This window comes from Osmerus eperlanus, chromosome 6 (assembly GCF_963692335.1).
Source record: "Osmerus eperlanus chromosome 6, fOsmEpe2.1, whole genome shotgun sequence".
In the NCBI taxonomy this organism is placed as follows: domain Eukaryota; kingdom Metazoa; phylum Chordata; class Actinopteri; order Osmeriformes; family Osmeridae; genus Osmerus; species Osmerus eperlanus.
The window spans coordinates 13,032,869-13,052,505 of record NC_085023.1 but is presented as its reverse complement, the minus strand read 5'-3'; the positions used below and the strand labels follow the sequence as shown (position 1 = coordinate 13,052,505).

The following is a 19,637-nucleotide window of genomic DNA, read 5'->3' as shown; positions in this document are numbered from 1 at the left end:
AGAGCAGTACTGCTATCTTTTTCTGAAGTAAATAAACATGAATAGCAAACTAAACAGATATTACACAAGACAGAGAATTATCTGTGGGTAACTTCGCTAGACTGAAGGACCTTGGGGAGATTAGAGCAGAGAATAGCTTGTTATCACAAAATGATCCTGAGGCTGCATCATTGTGTACTTGGACAAAGTCCCCAGCGCTGCCTGTCTACTCACGCTGCCACAAACTGGACAGACTACAGAAGAGGACTGGATGACCATGAACAAACCTAGGGTTAGAAACAGGATCTGAAGAGCCTGAACTGCTGAAGAATTGTTCACGTAGGCTGGACACTAAATCAGAACACGTGTCACAGACTGCCAATACCCCCTTTGCGAGATTTACAATTCATTCACTTATGGGCAGGCTGGCTTTGGCAATCAAATATAATTCTGGGTATTGGGCTAGGTATTTGAGTTGATTAACACGCTCCAACCTTGTATCCTTTACCGATGGTTGAAGACCACTAAAGCAAGCAGCTTTTGATAACCACAAATAAAAATAAAGTGTTTTTTAGCTGAAATGTAGGAATGTCATACCAGAATCTCCCAGTCAATCTCTTCTGACAGAGCTCAGGTGAGATGTGTTAGGCCCTTTAGATTGCAGCATCTCCAGGTGGAAGCCGTGGAACACGGCAGGCCCATGGATCTCTCCCTCACGTTCCAGAAGACACAAGAGCCGCGACAACATTCCTCCAGGCAGCACGTCCACCATTGAATCTTCATTCATACTATGCAGGAGGGCTGCTTTGCTGGTCAAGCCATACGCAAACAGGCTGTCAGGATGGGCTTCAATTTAAGCGTAAGGGGCGAGAAGTATTTAGCATGCCGTGCTAATGCTCTGTGGTATGTGTCGTAAGCAAAGAGACGTGATTTGATTATGAAGCTCAATGGAGCGCCCCAGGCATTACTTTTGACCCTCAGTGAGACTTATGTATTATGGAGACTCTTGGGTTGCAATACCCAGCGACACCCTCTCGGAGATTCTGCCCCCCCCATCCCTCCCCCACCGCCTGTTTACCATAATGTCATGCCGATGATTTATGTAACTACTTGAGTAGGACCTCGTGAAATGTCACATAAATGTTAGTTGGAGGCAGAAATCTTGAAAACCGGTCTTCCGGAGCACTTGTTAGGGGAATTTTAACCTTTCAGGGGGCATCACCTTGACCTTCAGTGCCCCTTCATTGGGACCTTATACTGTCTGTCACTAAAACTGGGAGCTGAGAGGGTACCAAGGGAGACCAGTCAAAGCTCAGTCTTTACACTTCCATACTTCCATTTAGTCATTTAGCAGACGCTCTTATCCAGAGAGACTTACAGTAAGTACAGGGACATTCCCCCGGGGCAAGTAGGGTGAAGTGCCTTGCCCAAGGACACAACGTCAGTTGGCAAGACCGGGAATCGAACTGGCAACCTTCGGATTACTAGCCCGATTCCCTCACCGCTCAGCCACCTGACTCCCTCCGACTAAGGGAGATTCTCTCAGAACCCTGATGTTCCCATAGAAAAACCCACTCATTGAGGGTAATTGGTACTTGCTCATACTACTATAGGTTTATGGAATATCCCCCCCCCCCCCGCCAATATTAGATATATGCAAGAATGAGAAACATTTTGGATTTGACTCGGGCCCTACAGTACCAAAAAAACAACATATTTTCATATTCTGCTCGTTTTGAGCACTGTGTAACAACTTTATTGCAAAAATACATGGTCCATCTGCTAGCACAGCATTTACAAACAAAACAAAAAGTCAATTCAGCTTTCTTTTACCGTGAAAACCAATTTCCTAGCATTGGAGAGCTTCAATGCTACAATAATCTGTACAATCATTTACACTGTCCAAATGTCGCAGTCGTGCTATTTAAAGGATTATGGACATTGTATGCATTCTTCTGTTCTACTGGCAATCCACCAGGGGGTGGTGTTGCATGTTTGTATACAGACTACAATAAGCAGTACTTTTCATATTAATGTCTTACTAAAGTGGCACTCTTTGGTAAAGTACTTGTATGACAATCCTTTTATATTTCAGTTTTATAATCTATCTATTTTAGCATAGAGGAGCAACACTCATACCAGGTGAATTGCACAGTAGGTGTGTATCAGTTAAATACTATATGGTTTTTATGCAGTTGTTGTATCTTAAGAACAAACTCTTTCCTTTTTCCTTTTTTTCATTCTCATATTCCTTAAGTTATGTCTACAGTGTAGAAAAATACGTCCAAATATCCCCAAAACGAAATCATAAATATTTTAAGCAAAACATTAAGTTGTTTCCTTTAACAAACTTCACTGTAATTTGAAATCCAATATTTGATGGTTATTTACAATCATTATATTGGCCAGAACTGAGGCACAGCTGCACACTGTCATCCCAAACCCCAAAAAATGACAGAATCTCACAAATGAACCTATTATCTATCTCCTTTGTAAATAGACCAGAAATAATCAAATAGAGCTAGTACTCTACGACCAAGTTTCCAAAATGATTAGTTAAACCCCGTTGCATTGAAAGCTTGGCATGTGCTTTGTAAAATATTCTAAACGTATGCACTAGTTTCTAAACTTATAGAAATGCCCACTCTATGGAATGTCCGCTGACATCACTTCCTGTCCGTGTGTAAACCTCTGATGTACCTTCCAGGTGGACAGGATGACCATCCTCTGAACTTGTGTTTATCTTCTAGTACAAAAATAGGCTAGCATTGAGCATCCCCCAGAACAATGGGAGAAATGTCAATAGACTTACAACTGCAAAAGATAAAACTATGTTGAACACTTATGAAGTGCACTAAACGTGTTTGACACAGTTTAGTAAATTCACTGCACTAATAAAAAAAGACAGATCACTTGTATATATTTCTCTTAATATTGTACACCAAGTCAAGCGATTCCCTTTTAATGTATATTTCCATTGAAGACCATGCTTAACCAGTTGCAAGGCTGCCATAAAGCATAGAGAAAGTTCTAGAGTATTTTAGCACAGGGCTCTCTAAATGAGAGATACATAGATCCGTACTACAAGACAGCAGTTAGTTACCAAATAATGCTAACTAGCTAGTTCATAGAAATGATAAAAGTACAGCAGGTCTATTGCAGATTATATTTACAGGTCAAACAGGTTAAATTGGTTAGATAATTTAAGGACTACTTACCCTAGAAAAAATAAATACAGTAGTGCAGTAACTAAAGAAATCTTAGTTCCAAGTGTGACCCCAAAGAGTCGGTTCTCTTCCTCCATCCAAAGCAGTGTACAGTGAGGCTGCAACATTACAAAACAACCATTTCTGTCTGGGAGTTTTTCCATCTCTTTTAAAACTCTTTAGTCCTGATCCAAAACGCTGCCTCCACCCTTCAGTCTCATCTGAGCCGTGTGCAACCGGAGGACTGGGAAATGCTCCCATCGGCCCTGACGCTATGACAGGTGTTGAAGTCATGAAGACATTCATTAAAATCAGAGGTTTGTGACGACTGAGACTACGTGCTAGTCTTTGAGAGCGGAGTCTTGTGTGTGTGTGTTTTCACCTCAGGCCTTTGTGCAGACCCAGCGAACTGGGGGGGTGGAGGTGAGGGGCTGTTTGGGGAGGGAGGTGTGTGTGGGGGGGGGGGAGAGACAGCGTGTTGACCAGGCCGGGCTGGATCACCTGGCGGGGCGAAAGCGTGCCATGTACGCCCCGCAGGCCTGGCAGTAGTGGCGCGACGGCTCGCTGGGCAGCTGTTGGCACAGGGAGCAGAGCTGGGCGCCGCCGTAGAGGGCGCGCTGCGCTCTGACGGGCGGGCATTCGGACCTCTGGGCGGGCTGGCGGAAAGGGTGGGCCTCCCGGACAGACGTGGGCGGAGCCACCCTGTAGGTAGGGGTCCTCCAGTCGCCCTCGGGGGGCACGTCCAGGCGGAGGGGCTGCGCCGGGGTCTCCCCGGGCAGCCGGCGGGGATGGTGGGACAGGGCGGGCGGGTGGTGGTGGGGTGGGGGCATGGTGCCGTTGGGCCTGCCCGGCTGCCTGTACAACCCGTTGGCGGTGCCAGGCTTGGGGGCGGAGCGGCGGGGGTGGGCTAGGGTGGTGTAGCCAGGGTCGGGCCGGCTCCAGAGGCCGCCGGAGGGGCCAGCGGGGCCGGGGCCAGGGCCCTCCCTGGGCCGGGGGAGGGAGGTGGAGGAAGAGGAGGAGCCGTTCGCCCTGCGAGGTGCCCGGGGCAGAGTGCCGTAGCTCAGCGCAACACTGTGGTAGTTGTTTTCACGGGAGAGAGCTTCACCCCGGTCAAACATAGCCAGAAACTGCTGGGCCTTCTGGGGATCTCCTGCAGAGGGGGGGGAGGAAGGACCATTAGGACACAGCGGGGGGTCACGGCTGAGATGGAACATGTTAAACAGGGCGTTAAGTCTGGGAGTGACTGTTCTCCACGATGTTGCTATGACATTACCTTAGCAACATAGGTTACCTTCGTCCAAGGTTTGTTCGCTATTTAGTTTACTTTATGCCGCTACATTAATCCCCATGGGGCTAAGTGTCAGGTAAAATAACGCTTTCAGTATACAATCAATTACTGCCGATGTGCCCTGAACCCCACATGCAGAGACGATGAGAGCCATGAGAGAGAGAGAGGGAGGGACAGTGAGTGTATGGCTCTCCACCGCCCACGCTCCCTGTGGCTTACCAGGAAACCAACCAGAAGCCTTCAGACTACTGTGGGTGGTGGTGGAGGAGGGGGATGGAGGAGGGGTGGGCGATGGTTACCTGAGCGTCCCCAAGAGGACGGCCCTGCGCTGGGGGGCCGCGATGCCTGCTGAAGGGGGTGCTGTGATGATGGCGGTGGTGCTGAGGCTAGGGCGGGGGGGACATAGTGGTGTTGGTGGTGGTTGTGGGGAAAGGGGTGGGACTGGGGGGAGGCGGGGGGAGGAGGGTAGCGAGCGGTGGAGGAGGAGGAGGGGAGGTGCAGGGAGGAGGTGCTGGGGCGCCGGGAGGAGGAGGAGGCGCTGACTCGGGGATCAGCATGCTTTGGTGTCCTGGTTACAGGGGGCTCCTTGGTGTGAGAGAGAGAGAGAGTGTGGAGCACCGCAGGGTGAGAGAACCAAGCGAGTCAGGGAGGAGGAGGAGGAAGAGGAGGGGAGAGAGATGAGTTAAAACACAGGTGGACAAGGGATGACCGACTTCCGACAAGTCTGCAACAGAGACTCCACGACAAGGGGAACATAAAGATGAACAAAATAATGCACTCAGGACGAATGTACCTCACCATCTCCCCCCTTCCGATGCAAATGTGCCCTGCGACGCCCCTTCGCTCCTCAGCCGGCAAATTCGAGCCGAACGCGAGGTTAAAGGCTTAACGGCGGAACTAAATCATTGCTAAAACATTTATAGATTGGCCTCGGGCAGTTTTCCCTGCTGAGCGAAACGCGCAGGGCGCCGCTAGGGGCTGGAGGAGCGCCGCACGGCCGAACAGTTGCACCGAGCGACCACCAGATGGCGGTGTGGCTCTGTGGATGAGGTCGGGAGGGAGGGTGAAGGGATGTGGGAGGGGGGTGGGGTTGATGTATTGATGTGCTTGAGGAAGGAAACACATACAGGCAGGCGCTGAGCCCCGCTGACAGCTGTGGCCTTTCCCAGTCCCAGTAAGGAAGCGCTGCGGGTGTGTTTGTGGCCGCACGCGCTGAATGGGTGTTTGTTTGGTTTTCGGTGCTCATCCTGAGGTGGTTCCTAAACGGGATGTAGTGGTCTGATGTGGAGCACAAGTGTGCGTGCGTGTCACACTCACAAAGCTGCGTGACGGGGCGAGGTGCTCGGATCGGCCCCCGATGACGGTGCCGCTGAGGCTGCGGGCGATGCGCCGCAGGTTCTCGGCGCTGTAGCTCTCGTCGTCCGCCACGGAGCGCTCGCTGGGCCCTCCGGACGCGGGCTGCCGACACGTGCACGGGGTTAACACAGCCACGCGCGCGCGCTCGCACACACACACACTCATGATGAAAACACGCGGGGTGAGACCCACACTAGCACACGGGCTGACCTTGGGGTGTGGCGTGGGGCCGCTGGCGTAGCTTGGCGTTCTGTAGGCGTATCTCTCGATCTCGGCTGTGGGGGTCTTGGAGCGGCCAGGGGCGGCCAGGCCAGAGAGGATCTTCCTGGCAGCTACACACACACACACTTCTGTAAGAGCTACCGAAAAGTCCCAACACTCACAACTTTTCAAATAGACATAGATGAACCCTGTTTTCCAAGACAGAGATCCCTGGTGAACGCAGGCCAAACTGGGTTAGAGTTAGGGGGGAGGGGGGGGGGGGGGACCTACGTGTTTTGCTGCCGGGCTGGGGGCTGACTCCTCGCAAAGCCCGCGGCATGCTGGGAGCCTGCAAGCTGGCCTGGTACAGAGAATCCAGCTCCGACAGCTCCTCGTTGGGCGATCCGCTCCCCACGCAGCCAGTGGCATGCTGGGAGTTGTAGTACCGGGTCACGTTCTCTGCCCAGCGCTCCACGGGTATGGGTGCTCCTTGACTGTAGTCGACCGGGGAAGGAGAGGGGGTCCGTAGCGGCGGGCTGGGGGGAGGCAGGGCGCCGTGGAGGGGGGGGTCCGTGGGGGGGAAGAGGGGTGAGTCGCTGGGCCTATCCAGGCTCCAGCACGACCAGTTGCGCACGGGGGCGGGAGGGGGCAGGCCCGGCCTGGAGGCGGAGCTAGAGGCAGGGAGGGTGTGGTTCTGAGATGGGAGCGGCGGCTGGGCGGAGCCCAGGGAGGACTGCCGGAAGTAGGACACCTCCTTGTTCGGAAGCCCACTCTCGTCTTGGCCACGGCCGAGAGGGGAGGAGGACCCAGAGGGCGGGCACTGGCCGGGCGGCGTCTGGGACGGCGGGGGGCTGTGCCAGTGGGAGGGAGAGGGGGCCCTGTGGCGGTCGGGCAGATGGTGGGCCGCCTGGCCCTCGTTGGGGCCGTGTTCCCAGGCGTCCACAGACAGGCTGGGGAGGGAGGCGTGGTTGACGTTGTGGAGGGGAGTCCCTCTGGAGCAGGCGCTCTGGGACCAGTGCTCCCTCCCCTCCGGACCGTAGCCGCCCGGCCAGTCCCTGCCGTCCCCTGTGGGAGACCCCGTAGGACGAGGGCTCGCGGGGGCGTCGTCGTGGCTCTGGGCGTCTGGGAGCGAGTATGCGCTTAGGGGGAGGGGCTTGACATGGAGAGGTGAAGGCGGGCCTTGGGCTGCATCCTGGTTGGCTGGCGGTTCCTCCTCTGTGTCCGTCAACAGTACTTGGACCGAGACAGGCTGTTTACTGGAGAGGAGGAGAGGAGCCCAAGTTACACGCTGACTCACACGCTAGCACATGCTGTTTACATCTGAAATGGGTGCGCGCGTGTATGTGCATGTGTATGTGAGTGTACGAGTGACTGTGCGTGCGAGGGTGTGCTTCAGCAGTCCTCTGAAAGAGATGGGTGTCACTCCCCCCCCCCAAAGAGAGCTCACGGCGAAAACCAACTTGGGCTATTCTGGTCTACGCAGCAGCAACCACTAAGCTGTGGGGCTCCCTGACAGCACCTCGGACCACGAAGCACAGTTCCTGTTAACGCTTAAACAGGAGAGGCGCTCTCGCACGCCCCGAAAAGCAGGTGAAGCCGAACGTCTGGGCCCTAAGCGTGAAGAGGACCTCATCCATATCCTGGTATTTTTCGGACGAGCCGTACAGCGTGGGCTCAACGCGCTCTGCGGGGATTCGACTGAACGTGGAGTGGAGCTCCATAAGTGAGCAGGGGGGGGGGGGGGGAGTGTCCATGGAAGAGGCTCTCATCCAGGCCCCCGGGGGCCCTGGGGGGGGCAGCAGGGAGAGAGAGGGGAGGGGGGAGGTGGTATACCTGGGTGCTCCCTGGGGACAGGGGGGGCAGCAGGGCGGCTCCTGCTCCTCCTCTGCGCGCCACGCGGCCGCAGCTCTGCGGTCCGGCTGCGGCGCTGCGCTCTCCTGCTGCATGCGCTGCTGCAGGCCCCGGGCTCTCCTCATGCACTTGTGCAGGCGGGCCTCAGCCACGGTCCTGCTATGAGTGTTAGCCCCATCGCCCTCATGCATGGGAAGCCTGAGTTTAGCTACAGTCGCACAAAGAAATTTAAGGAAAGGGGGGGGGGGGGGGGGGGGGAGAAAGAAAAGCCCCAAAAAAAGAAAGGAGGGGAGGGGGGCAGAGCAGATAAGAGAAAACAAAGGAAAAGAAAATGCATAAAATAAAGAGCTGAGTTATGGGGGAGGCATGCGATAAAAACACACTTTGCTCAAAATGTAAATCATAGATTAGACTGTTGGAGTGATGGACAGTGGTGAGGGGGAGAGGGAGGGGTACAAACAAGCCAACACTGGGTAAGTATCATGGAGGTTGTGTGTGTGTGTGTGTGTGTGTATGTGTTACACAGAGATGAACACAGGCCTTAGACAAATTAAGATCCACAGTGACAATATATTTCGTTTTAGCAAAATGGTAAATCATAGAGTTAAAATATTAAATTAATTCATTAAAATGGATTATGTCAAGCCAAACAAACTCAAATAAAAGTTCTAAAGCTGAGCTCTTGCCTTGGTGCAATTTATGTCTCAGATATTCTCAATACATTTTCTGATGTGCTGTTTGAGTCCAATTCTGGGCGTGAAGCGCAAGCTGAATCTTTCAAAAGTTCCGATGTTATTTGTCATGTTCAATTTGACTAGCTGTAGATCTTAAAAGGCAGGATCAAGGACGCGGGTTTGTGAGACAGGGTTTACTGGGGTGCCTGACAAGGGAAACACTGTGTTAGTGTGTGTGTGTGTGTGTGTAAGAGAGAAAGAGATGGTGTGTGTGAGCATTCCTCCAAGAAAAACTCTGGGGTGTCAGAACACGACTCACATTCAGACTGGAAGACGCCTTTGACAAACAATTAAACCGTGAAGGTCATATCAACACAGTCTAATAAAGATTAAAAAAACAAGGACACCTACACACACACACACCACTGAGACACACTTGGCCATGTTGACATAACAGAGCCCACACAGTCATAAATAAGGTCTTCGGAGAGTCTTCCAAGCTCCTGTTGTATAGTGTCCTCCCTGACCACTCCCACTCTGCCCTGGTGGCCCGGTAACCATGGTGACGGGGTAAACACCCCAGGCCTGGTGCCAGCGTCAGAGACAGGTGGGTGTGCACAGGACGGAACAGTCCGAGTTAATGTTTACAGACTCTCTGTAATCTGTGTCCCCCGGTAACTCCTGTAGGTTGTGTTTGCGGTTACCACGGTTTCCGTTTACCCCCAAAATAAATACAAATGGTAGTCGGACCCAGAACAGTGGGGGGGTTGTAACGGAAGTACACCCTGACGTCAGTGTCGACCTGGTCAGGGGTTTGAAGAAGGCCACACGCACCACCTCGCCTGTCTGGCATGCGTACGTCGTGTGTGGAACGGCAGGACTAACACGCCACATCCACAGACACACAAGGGTGACGCTGAGCGCTAGCAACGCGTGTGTGCGTGCGTGTGCTGGCGGCAGGCAGGCAGAGTGGTGGTGGAGTCGAGGGGGGGTGGGGGCAGGTTGAGGGGGGGGGGAGGGGGTTGGGCTACTTACACACGGCCTCGTTCACCACAGAGAGCGCTGCGGCCACCTCTCCCGCCTGCTCCAGGCGCACCGACTGGTCGAGCAGCAGCTCGGCGTCCGACACACACCGCTCCAAGCTGTCCCCTTTGCCTACGCCACACACACGCACGCACACACACGCAGGCATGAAGCATGAGCACAGATGCACACGCGCGCGCAGACACGCAAAGCAAAGCTGTTTGAAATGCGCCACAGGAGCTCCCGGAAACCAGTGGCATTTACAGATCATCATGTCATTTTCACCGAGCCCTCTCCGAGACTAATGGCTCGCTTCGCAGGCTACTGCGAAGCGAGCAACCGGCTACTGCTACAACACACACCCTGTACGGGGGCTACTGTATAAACACCCCCCCCCCCCCCACACACACACACACGCGCGCACGCACACACACACACACACTCGCTCTTTATCCCATCCTCTCATGAACTGATGCTGTGACCAGCCACCCCCCCCCCTCTCTTTTTCGCTGGCCCGCTCTGTCCGGCGGCCTGTGTGGAGCCAGTGAATGAGGAAGCTTCCTATTGTGTGCGGGGGGACAATGCTCCTTTCAGGGGTGGCTGCGGCGGGGGGCCCCATTAGGAGGGCCCACGCGGGGCGCTGCGGAACAGCTGCAGCCTCAACACCCGGGTGACCCCACCCCCCGGACCTGGGGCCGGCCTGCTTCCCACACGCACACTCCCTACTGTATGGTACATCTCCCTGGTAGATTGTACCGGACTGTTCTGGGTTGGTATGCTACGAGCCCCCTGGGCTTGGTGGGCCTTGGTAAGTTAAGGGTGAAGGGTGGGGGTAGGTTACATGCTAGTGATGGTAGACGTATTAGCTTCGTGTTGGGGCTTTGTAACTACTGGGAGCTCTACATGGGATCTGTGGACCGCTTCAAACTGCCAGAGGCCTGGGATAGAGGGTGAGGCCCGGGGCAGGGGATGAGGTCGGGGCGGCAGGGGATGAGGTCTGGGGGCAGGGGACGACGCCTGGGGCAGGGGACGAGGCCTGGGTCTTACCCTGGCTCTGCAGCTCGTCCAGGTCCATGAACTTGCTGGGTCTGGGGTTGAAGCCCATGGCCGCCTCCTTCTCCTTCTCCTTCTTCCTCTGGACCTCCTGCTCCCGCGCCCTGCGGGCCACCTCCTCCTGCAGCTCGTCCAGCTCGCTGCGGCCCTCACCCGCTGCAACACACACACACACGGAGAGAGAGCAACACGGTAAATGTCGACATAAGGGTCCATTTACTGTTTGATGTCTCTCGGGAGCGGAGCGTGGTGGTGATGAGGTTTGACGGGTGGGTTTCATCATACAGCCGCGGTCCCCAGATGGGGGGGGGGGGGGGGGGGGGATTAACATAAGCAAACTGCTCAAACCTCAAAGCCCTTGGTGTAACTGCGTTATGCACATACACTGACAGACTGTCATATGGGGAATGAGTACACACAGATACACACACACACACACACCACCCACTCGCATTCAAACACTATTCAAACATGACTTTGACAATGGGAGGATCCCCTAACGGGATAGGAATAAATCAAAGGATTCAGGCCGCACACATTGTGGTAGACACTATGCTACACGCACACACACACACACACACACGCATCAACAGTCCGACCTACCTAAGCTTGTGTGGCTGTTGCCCCTGCGGGAGGCCTTGACGTCCTGGAGAAGAGCAGAGCTGCTTTTGGACTTGGGCACCGTCCGCCATGACGGCCCCGAACCGGACGGCTTCTTCATCCCAGGGTCCCTGGACCAGGACACGAGGGAGGGAAGGGGGGGGTGTCATGTGAGGGGCACGCAACCCTGGTGTCCCTACTTACTGTCGTACGTGTACAAACGTCTGTGTAAATGGACAGAAACATACACACAATGTGTGTGTGTGTGATCACCTGTGCTGCGCGCTGGCGTTGGAGCCCTCTCCCAGCGGCATGTCCAGACTGACGGGACTGTTGCTGTTCCTCTCGCTGCTCTCATAGCCGCTCTCCATCCTCTGGATCAGCCTGGGGGGCTGCTGCTCCCCGCCTCCCCCCCGGCCCCGGCCCCGGGGGGCGGGCAGGGTCCAGGACGACGCCATGCTGATCAGCGGGGCCTTCTTCTCCAGGCCCGTTGCCGACCCCGTGGGGCCCTCGGCGGGGGCCCCGCAGTCCTCGGGGAGGGAGGCCCCCAGCGGGCTGTAGCCCACCTGCCGGCGCCTCTCGCGGGTGAAGATGCTGTCGATGTTGAGGGCCTCCCTCCGGGGCCTCCAGGCCGGCCGGTAGCGGCCCCCGGACGAGCTGGACTTGGACTCGCTGCTGGTGCTCTCCGCCTCCCAGTCGTGGGTCTCGGCGGCGGCCGAGGAGGCGCCTGGGTGGGCGGCGGAGGCGGCGGCGGGCCCCCCCGCCTGGGGAGGGTGGGTGGAGCCCGAGCCGGAGGAGGAGGAGAGGGGCCGGCTGTGGATGATGTTGCTCATGGTCTCCCTCAGGTCCCGGAGGCGGCTGGAGGAGGCTTTGGGGAGGGCGCGCGGAGCCTGCTGCTCCTTCAGAGTCTCGCCTGGAAGCGAGAGGGGAGAGGAGTGAGAGGCGGACGCAGGAGGTGGGGAGAGGGGGCGGGGGGAGATAAAGGCGTTAGGAGGGTGACGATGCAGCTTAATGAGAGAGGCGGGGTTAAACCCAGGAGGATGGATGTGCGACGTCAAAGCCTGGCTGTTCTCATACTAGACCCAGATAAACATGAGAAGAAATACGCGTCATCACGTCCTTGTCACAAAATGTCACTAGCCCCCTCACCCACACACACACATACTTGTGGCATTAAGCTATACTTATAACTATAAAAAGTACCTTGCACTGCTATGGCAACTAGAGGATACAGCCTTCACAACGCTGGATTCACACAGAAGTCACGCTTGCGATTGGTGCCGAGACCCCCCCCCCCCCCCGCCCCTCCCCCCATCGGTACCGCCGTTGTGATTGGTCGAGCCCGTGTGAGCGTACCCTCGCTGTGGTAACCTGCTGACGAGGCCTCGTCGCCCCGGGAGGCGCGGCTCTTCTCCTCAGAGCGCCTCGGGCGGCTAGAGCTCCGCCTCCTGTCCCCGGCCCCGCCCTTCCTGTCCCCTGGCCCGCTCTTCCTGTCCCCTGGCCCGCTCTTCCTCAGAGAGTGGCGCTGCACTGGCTCACTGTCCGTCACTTGGCCTTAGCGGTGAGAAGCATGGGGGGGGGGACATGATCACTGACCGCTCCACATGGTCACAACATGCAAGACAAGATGGCATATTCCATGACAAACATGACCGGGTGGAGCCTAATCCTATGTGGATACCGAGCAGTTAAGTGTTAAGTGTGAATGTTTGCATTCGAATGACAGCCTTTTAATCCCATGTGAATGTGTTTGTGTGTGTGTGTGTGTGTGTTGACGTGAAAGCACATGAACTAAATCGGTCCTTCGGGAGCGCGTATGGACGCGAGCGATGACGTGTTTGTAACGAGTTTGAGCATTACATGTTTAATCGTGTGAGGTAACGTCTGCATGCGTTTTTCTCTGCGTGTGTATGGACCTGTGTATGTGTGTATTTATGTTTGTGTGTAAGTAAGTGTCTGTGTATGGGTTTGTGTGCATGTGTGTGTGTGTGTGTGTGTGTGTCAGTGTGCCTTCCTCCCTGTACCTGTGGTCTCCAGGCTGCTTTGGGAGGCGCCATCGTGGTCGGCGTTGCAAATGACCGTGCCCTGGGAGTCGGAGGAGAAGTGGCTGGCCATGGACTCATGGTGGGAGTGAGAGTGCCTGTAGGAGCAGCTGTCGGTGGACGAGTCGGTCCGCGTGTCGCTGGAGATGGACGGCTCGCGGCCTGGCCGGGACGACACCAATCACGCAGTCATGAGACAAGGCAGGGCCAAAAACCATGAAGAATTGGTCCGAAAAATCTTTTTTTCAAGGTTTGTATGTGAGGCCCCGGTTTGCCTGTGTGTGTGTGTGTGTCATACCGGAGTCCTCGCTGTCGTAGTAGGACTTGTTGAAGTTGTGCAGTTCGAGGCGGGAGGGCAGGTCCTGCACTGCCACGGGTGTCCCTCGGGGGTCAGCGTAGAGTAGCAGCAGGGGCTGGTAGTGGCCCTTGATGCAGCGCGACACCACGTCCTTCCACTTAGGGCCGATCTGTGGACACGCAGGGAAACTGCTATGGAAACCAGCCGTCACAGAGGCACTGTCACCGACGCTTTTAAACAACACGAGGAATCAGATTGCATCGTGTTTCAAAAAAAGACCAAAAAAAGACGGAAAAAAAGAAAAAGAAAAAAAGAAAGAGAAAACCTTAATGGAACAAAACATTTGAGTTAGTCAAGATCGGGAATACATTACCGTCAGTTCAAGTTAAATGAGAGCGAGGAATGTCTCTGAAGAGCTAAGTAGACAACAAACGAAGACAGATAGCTAAGTAGTTCTTCTAAGGCGAGCCTTTGTTCCATGTTCCCACACGGTCTTACCCCGACCTGGTTTTCCAGCAGTTTCGCCCTCCACCGGAATCTGCTACAGGACGTCCCGATGGCCCTATCGTATCAACTGTGTGTGTGAGAATGTGTGTGGCGGTGTGCTTGGATGTGTGCGAGCGCGTGTGTGTGTGAGAGAGAGATTGCGAATGTGTGTGTTGGTCTGCAGCGTGAACAGAGCTGGTGGATGATCTGTGTGGGCTCTGTGTGTGTGTGTGTTGGCCCCACCCTGACTGTGTCCAGCTGGCCAGATAAACAATGGAGGGATATCCTTGTTTTCGGGATACTTTTTGTCCAAACCCTGAGTGGTCCACGTGTGGGCTTAGACAGGGGTGACAGGGTGAGAGCAGGCGGGGGGGGGGGGGGGGGGGGGAGAGAGAGGAAAAAAGCTGCTTTGTTTGCAACTGTCCAGGAGTCAGTGTCCAGCAAAAACATGCGGCCATTATGAGGCTATTCAGGGGAATAGGGTAGGGTGGGGTACTGGGTGGGTGTGTGGGGGGGTCATGGGAAGAGAAGTCTAACAACAATAAAAGTAAAAAGAGGTGAGATGGGGAGAGGAGAGGTTCACGAGAGGCTAGAGATGGAAAAGGGAGAACAAAGGGAGAGAGCCAGACCGACGGGTGAGGCCAGTGCCCACACACAATGATGTCATTTCCTCCCCCGCCCTCCCACAGGTCTTTCCACCACAGCAGAGCAAATAATATACACAGACGTGTGGGCACACACACACACACACACACAGACACACAATGCCTCAGCGGGCCCACAAGGGTAAAAAGCCAAACCCGACCTGGCACAACAGCATGAGTCTATCGGAGCTCACCCCGATGACCCCATCGCCCTCACACCGTGCTAAAGTCCACCTTCCGGGATGGTGACATCACAGGAAAACCTGGAGTACTGAGAGGCTGTGACAGCGCCTGGTCGTTGCTGTATCCTCTGATGCCTGCGGCTCCCTGTGCCGTCACCACGCCAACCGCGGCCGTTTGGCTCACACTAAAGATGGAGACTGACTAACAACCCTGGCCCGGGGAGTGAGTCAACAAGCTATGGTGAATAATGTAAACTAATGGTGCTGGGGGCCTGAGGACAGCCTCAGGGCCTCCAAACAAAATAAATTAAGAAACATCCGGAATTTCCCTGATTAAAGATTGAGCCTGCGTATCTCAGTAGACACAGAGAAAGAGAGAGAAAGAGAGAGGGGCTAAGTGGGAGAGGGAGAACTATGAAGGAAACCACTTCAGAGTGCATTTCAAAAACCATTGTATGCATGTTTTAAATCCCAGTCACATTGCCCTGGTGACTTGCCTGACAAGCTGATGTATATTTCATACAAGCAACAACCGTAAGTGTGAAGAAGAGGAAGAGAAAACCACAATCACACACACACACACACACACACCTGGCGTTGCCCCGGAGCTGCCTGACACAGAAAACATCTTCTGAACCTACCCAGATTGGATGTTGTTCTAACCCTCTAGTGATTGACAGGGCGGGGGGGAGGGGGGGGGGGGAGGAAGCAGTCCCGGTGTGCGTCTCACCTCTTTAACGTGCGCGTCGTCGAAGTACATCCACTTGCGGATCTTGGTCTGGAAGAAGAAGGTGGAGTAGTGCTTGCCGTAGTAGCACACCATGCCCACTAGGTAGAGCTCTGCCTGCTTGGCCTTGTCATCGGTCACCCTGTAGAAGAGCTGGGGACGGGAGAGAGAGAGAGAGGGAGGCAAGGTGAGTGAGTGTTAGGGAGTGAGTGTGAGTGAGTGTGTGTGAGTGTGTGTGTTTCTCACGTACGGGCACGAGAGACAACAAGTGTCCGACGATGTATCCAAGAGTTGGCTCCCCATGAACAGTGGGGGTGCGTGTCTGTGATGGCATTGCCAGGATCGGCTGACCGGGGCATTGAAGTGAACAACCCTCATTCTTTGGCCATGTAGTGCAAGCTACGGTTATCTAGCATTACTTCTCAACTACTCTCCAACGATTGGAACCCAAACAGCCCCCTTTTCATGAATGCTTAGGAGCTTTGAAATAGTCATTCCCTTTTACTGCCTGTACATACAGGACAATAGAAAATGAAAGGGATGGAAAAAGAATAATGGAGGGATAGTCAGAGACAGAGAGAGAGACAGAGAGAGAGAGACACAGAAAAAGAGAGTGGAAGAGCAAGGAAGAAGAGAGAGAGAGAGAGAGAGACAGAAAAGGAGAGTGGAAGAGAGAGGAAGAATAGAGAGAGAGAGAAAAGGAGAGTGGGAGAGGAAGAAGAGAGGAGAGAGATAGAGAAGGAGAGTGGAGAGAGAGAGAGAGAGAGAGAGAGAGAGAGAGAGAGAGAGAGAGAGAGAGAGAGAGAGAGAGAGAGAGAGAGAGAGAGAGAGAGAAGACAGTGGTTGTGAGCTGCCCTCAGGGGACCACTCATCCACTTCTGCCCCTGGGGGTACAAAGTGTTTCTATAAAAACACGAAACCATGTAACGAGGTGCCTCGGATCGTGTGTGTGCGTGTGCGAGGGGCGTCCTTACATCCCCCAGGCGCAGGCAGGTCCCCAGGCTGTGGATGACGTCCTCCGCCAGGTCCGAGTGGTCCGAGTCCCACACCAGGCCGATGGTGATGATCTCGGGAGAGTTCATCAACACTCGACGGATACGCAACTTCTCACCACAGTTACTCTATACAGGGAGAGAGAGGGAGAGCGAGATGGAGAAATGAGAGAGGGGAGGAGGAGCAAAACAGAGGGAGGTGGGTGGGGGGCAGGAAATGAGAGTACGGAGAGGCAAAGACGGACGAGTTCAAAGAAAGAGGGAAGCGAGACAGTAGGATGAGGAAAGGAAACAGGGAGTGGGAAACAATGGAGGGTAGAGAAAGAGGGAGCGAGCGAAAATAAGAGTGCAATAAATCAAATCGGGGGGAAAAACTCCCTTAAACTCAAATAGTAGCAGTCATAGTAGCTAAGGTTACCATGGCTCATCGTTCATCCGCAATCTAGTTCGAGGCTGAAGGCACACTTTCCGGTTTTATCTCTCGCTAGTATTGGGGTTGATTCCAGGACAGCCAAAACAATGACTGTGTGCGAGTGTGTGCGTGCGTGCGTGAGAGATGGGAAACTGTTGGCCCAGGGTGGGAAGTGAAGAGGGGGGCCCATGCCACCATATGCACCTGCCATCTTGACCTCGTTGGAGCCCCCCCCCTCCTTTGTCTGCTTCCCAGAAGTGGAGGGTCTGAAAGCAGAGGACGCTATGGGCCCCCCGAAGGGCAGCGATTGTCCTCGCGCCAAATTCGCCATAAACAGAGGAGACTTCTCACAGCACTGGGGAGTTAGGGGAGATGTTTTCACAGAGCGCTTCGCACACAGGCAGACGCGAACACACACGCACGGACGAACACACACACACACACAGAGAGAGAAGAGAAGGGCCAAGAAGCCAGCCCACACTGGAAAAACAAAGATGCTTCTCAAAAACTGAAATCAAAACATGGAATTTTACAAGACTAAAAAGGGGAATGTTGTAATTATTTCAAAAGGTATCAGACTTTGATAACATGAGGCTTGGGAGGGTTTTGAACAACAAGCCCCTGTCTGAGCGGCGTAATGTTTTCCATTTGCAGACTTAAGACTTTGATCCCCTCTCCGGTTGAACCACCCTGAGGGCCGTGGACTTGTGCCCACAGATTCTTCATCTCTCCTCAGGGTCAGACCGAGACCGGCTGACCTCCAAATATCGACTGTCTGCCATCTGGATTCCAGACAACGTACATAGAGTACAACCAGTACATCTTTCTTCAATAAAACTTGTGAGATGTCGTGCGTGTGTGTGTTACCTTGTAGTCCAGTACACATTCTGGAGGTGAAAGTGTGTTACAGTGTAGTCTAGTGTGGGAGTCGTGCAGTGTAGTGTGTGTTGGTGTGTCTGGATGACTCACAGGACAGTTCCTCAGGTCTCCCATGGTGCTGGCGTTGCGGAGAAGCTCTCCAAACATGTCTGGGGTGGGCTTCTCTCTACACTCCAGCATCTTCACTGCCTGGTTACTGTACAGCACACACACACACACACAGTTCTCAGTCCACATAGTTCTCTTGCAAACATTACAGGCACGAAACCACACTTCATCCCAGGTTGCCGAGAAATAGCGCTTCTAATGCAGCGGTCGGAAGGTTAGTACAAGTCTCTCTGAATCCCCCTATTCGGAGTGTGCAGGATGGTCGGAATGACTAAGCCTATGTTATTGGTGCAGAGAGTGCCGACCCGCTCCGTCTCCGCCCCCCCTAGGGCCCCGGGTGCTGACGTGAGGGCGAGCAGGGAGCCCCGCTCAGGGGCTGCTAGCCTGCAGCGCCGTCTCCAAGGTGACTCCAAGGTGCGTTCCTGCAGCGAGGGGCTCAGGGGAGCTCACTACTACCATGCAGGAGCACACCTCAAAGACACCGCAGGGTGAGTTCTGGATCTACTGGTGCACTGGGGGGGGGGGGTGTACGGAAGAAGGTGAGAAGGTCTCTGGGGAACGGTGCTTGTTATTGGTAAACTGTTGTCACCTCACGGGTTGTATTGCTTGTGTGTGCGCCGCACGCGTGTGTGTGTCGTCTACGATAGGGAGTGGATGTGGCTGGGCCTAACGATTCTCATTGCTCTCGGCTGCAGTCAGTCTGACGACCCGGACCAGCCGGGGGACCGCGGAGACCAGCCGAGCGTGTGTCGTGTGCGTTCTGGACGTCCCCCTGGACCGCGCGCTAGCATCAGGCCCCGAAGCCTCGTACACCAACGCCGGACTCAAGCCATGGATAATTAATGTCCAGACATCTCATCGCAAGCAGCGGATTGTTCGCTGGAGTAGGACACTCGGGGGAGGGGGGTGGGGTGGGGGGGGGGGGGGTGGAAGCAGTCAAACTGAGATGGTGGGAGTGGGGGAGACTAAAACACAGATTGCTACAGGCCCTTCTAGTCTGGAGACGAGAGAGATTCTCCTCCTCCTCCTCCTCCTCCTCCTCCTCCTCGGTGAGTCACTTAAGAGGTGCGCTGCTCATAAACACTGATGGAAAGAGCAGTTGGGCTGTTTGGAGGCGACCTGCTATTTAACCTGCTGGCACGGCCTGCCTCCGAAGAGGATTGGCTGCTTGTAAAAGGGTGTCATTCACACGAAGGAGGTGGGGCACTTGTTTCGTCGCTCAGGAGGCTACGGAAGACGAGAGAGGCCTTTCATCCTCTACGGCGACGCTGGTGTTGGGTGGGTGGGGGGGGAAGGGGGGGTACGGGTCGGTTGACCCGGCCCACCGAAAGGGGGATTTGAAATCCCCCTTGAGACATTCTGCTACGTTTGAGGGCGGTTATTGTGACACGCAGCCCGTCTAACGCGAAGCAGGTCTTCACCAGAGTACATGACACATAAAACATGACGTTGACTCACACACCTCAGACTGGTCCAAACCAGTACAACCGGTCTGAACCCATGTGGTTTTAGGTCCTCCCTCCCCGCCCCCCCGCTAAGATCCAGTTGGTCCAGTTGAAGTGTGTGTGTGTGTGTGTGTTGCTCACCAGAGGGAGGTGGTGGAGATGTAGTGCACCATCTGAATGAAGGGCAGTGG

The 19,637-nt window shown here is 54.6% G+C and overlaps 1 protein-coding gene across 1 annotated transcript in view; it reads right to left on the bottom strand.

The window, feature by feature from the left end:
* Positions 1–2,395: 2,395 nt before the first annotated feature.
* usp54a (ubiquitin specific peptidase 54a) overlaps positions 2,396–19,637 on the bottom strand; it is a 41,731-nt gene continuing 24,489 nt past the window's right edge. Inside the window, 14 exon segments of the mRNA XM_062463701.1 lie at positions 2,396–4,335; positions 4,773–5,058; positions 5,791–5,931; positions 6,040–6,161; positions 6,322–7,286; positions 7,864–8,089; positions 9,591–9,710; positions 10,626–10,787; positions 11,235–11,362; positions 11,505–12,144; positions 12,588–12,785; positions 13,256–13,435; positions 13,572–13,740; positions 15,614–15,763. Coding sequence (XP_062319685.1) covers positions 3,683–4,335; positions 4,773–5,058; positions 5,791–5,931; positions 6,040–6,161; positions 6,322–7,286; positions 7,864–8,089; positions 9,591–9,710; positions 10,626–10,787; positions 11,235–11,362; positions 11,505–12,144; positions 12,588–12,785; positions 13,256–13,435; positions 13,572–13,740; positions 15,614–15,763 — 4,140 coding nt within the window. The 3' untranslated portion in view covers positions 2,396–3,682.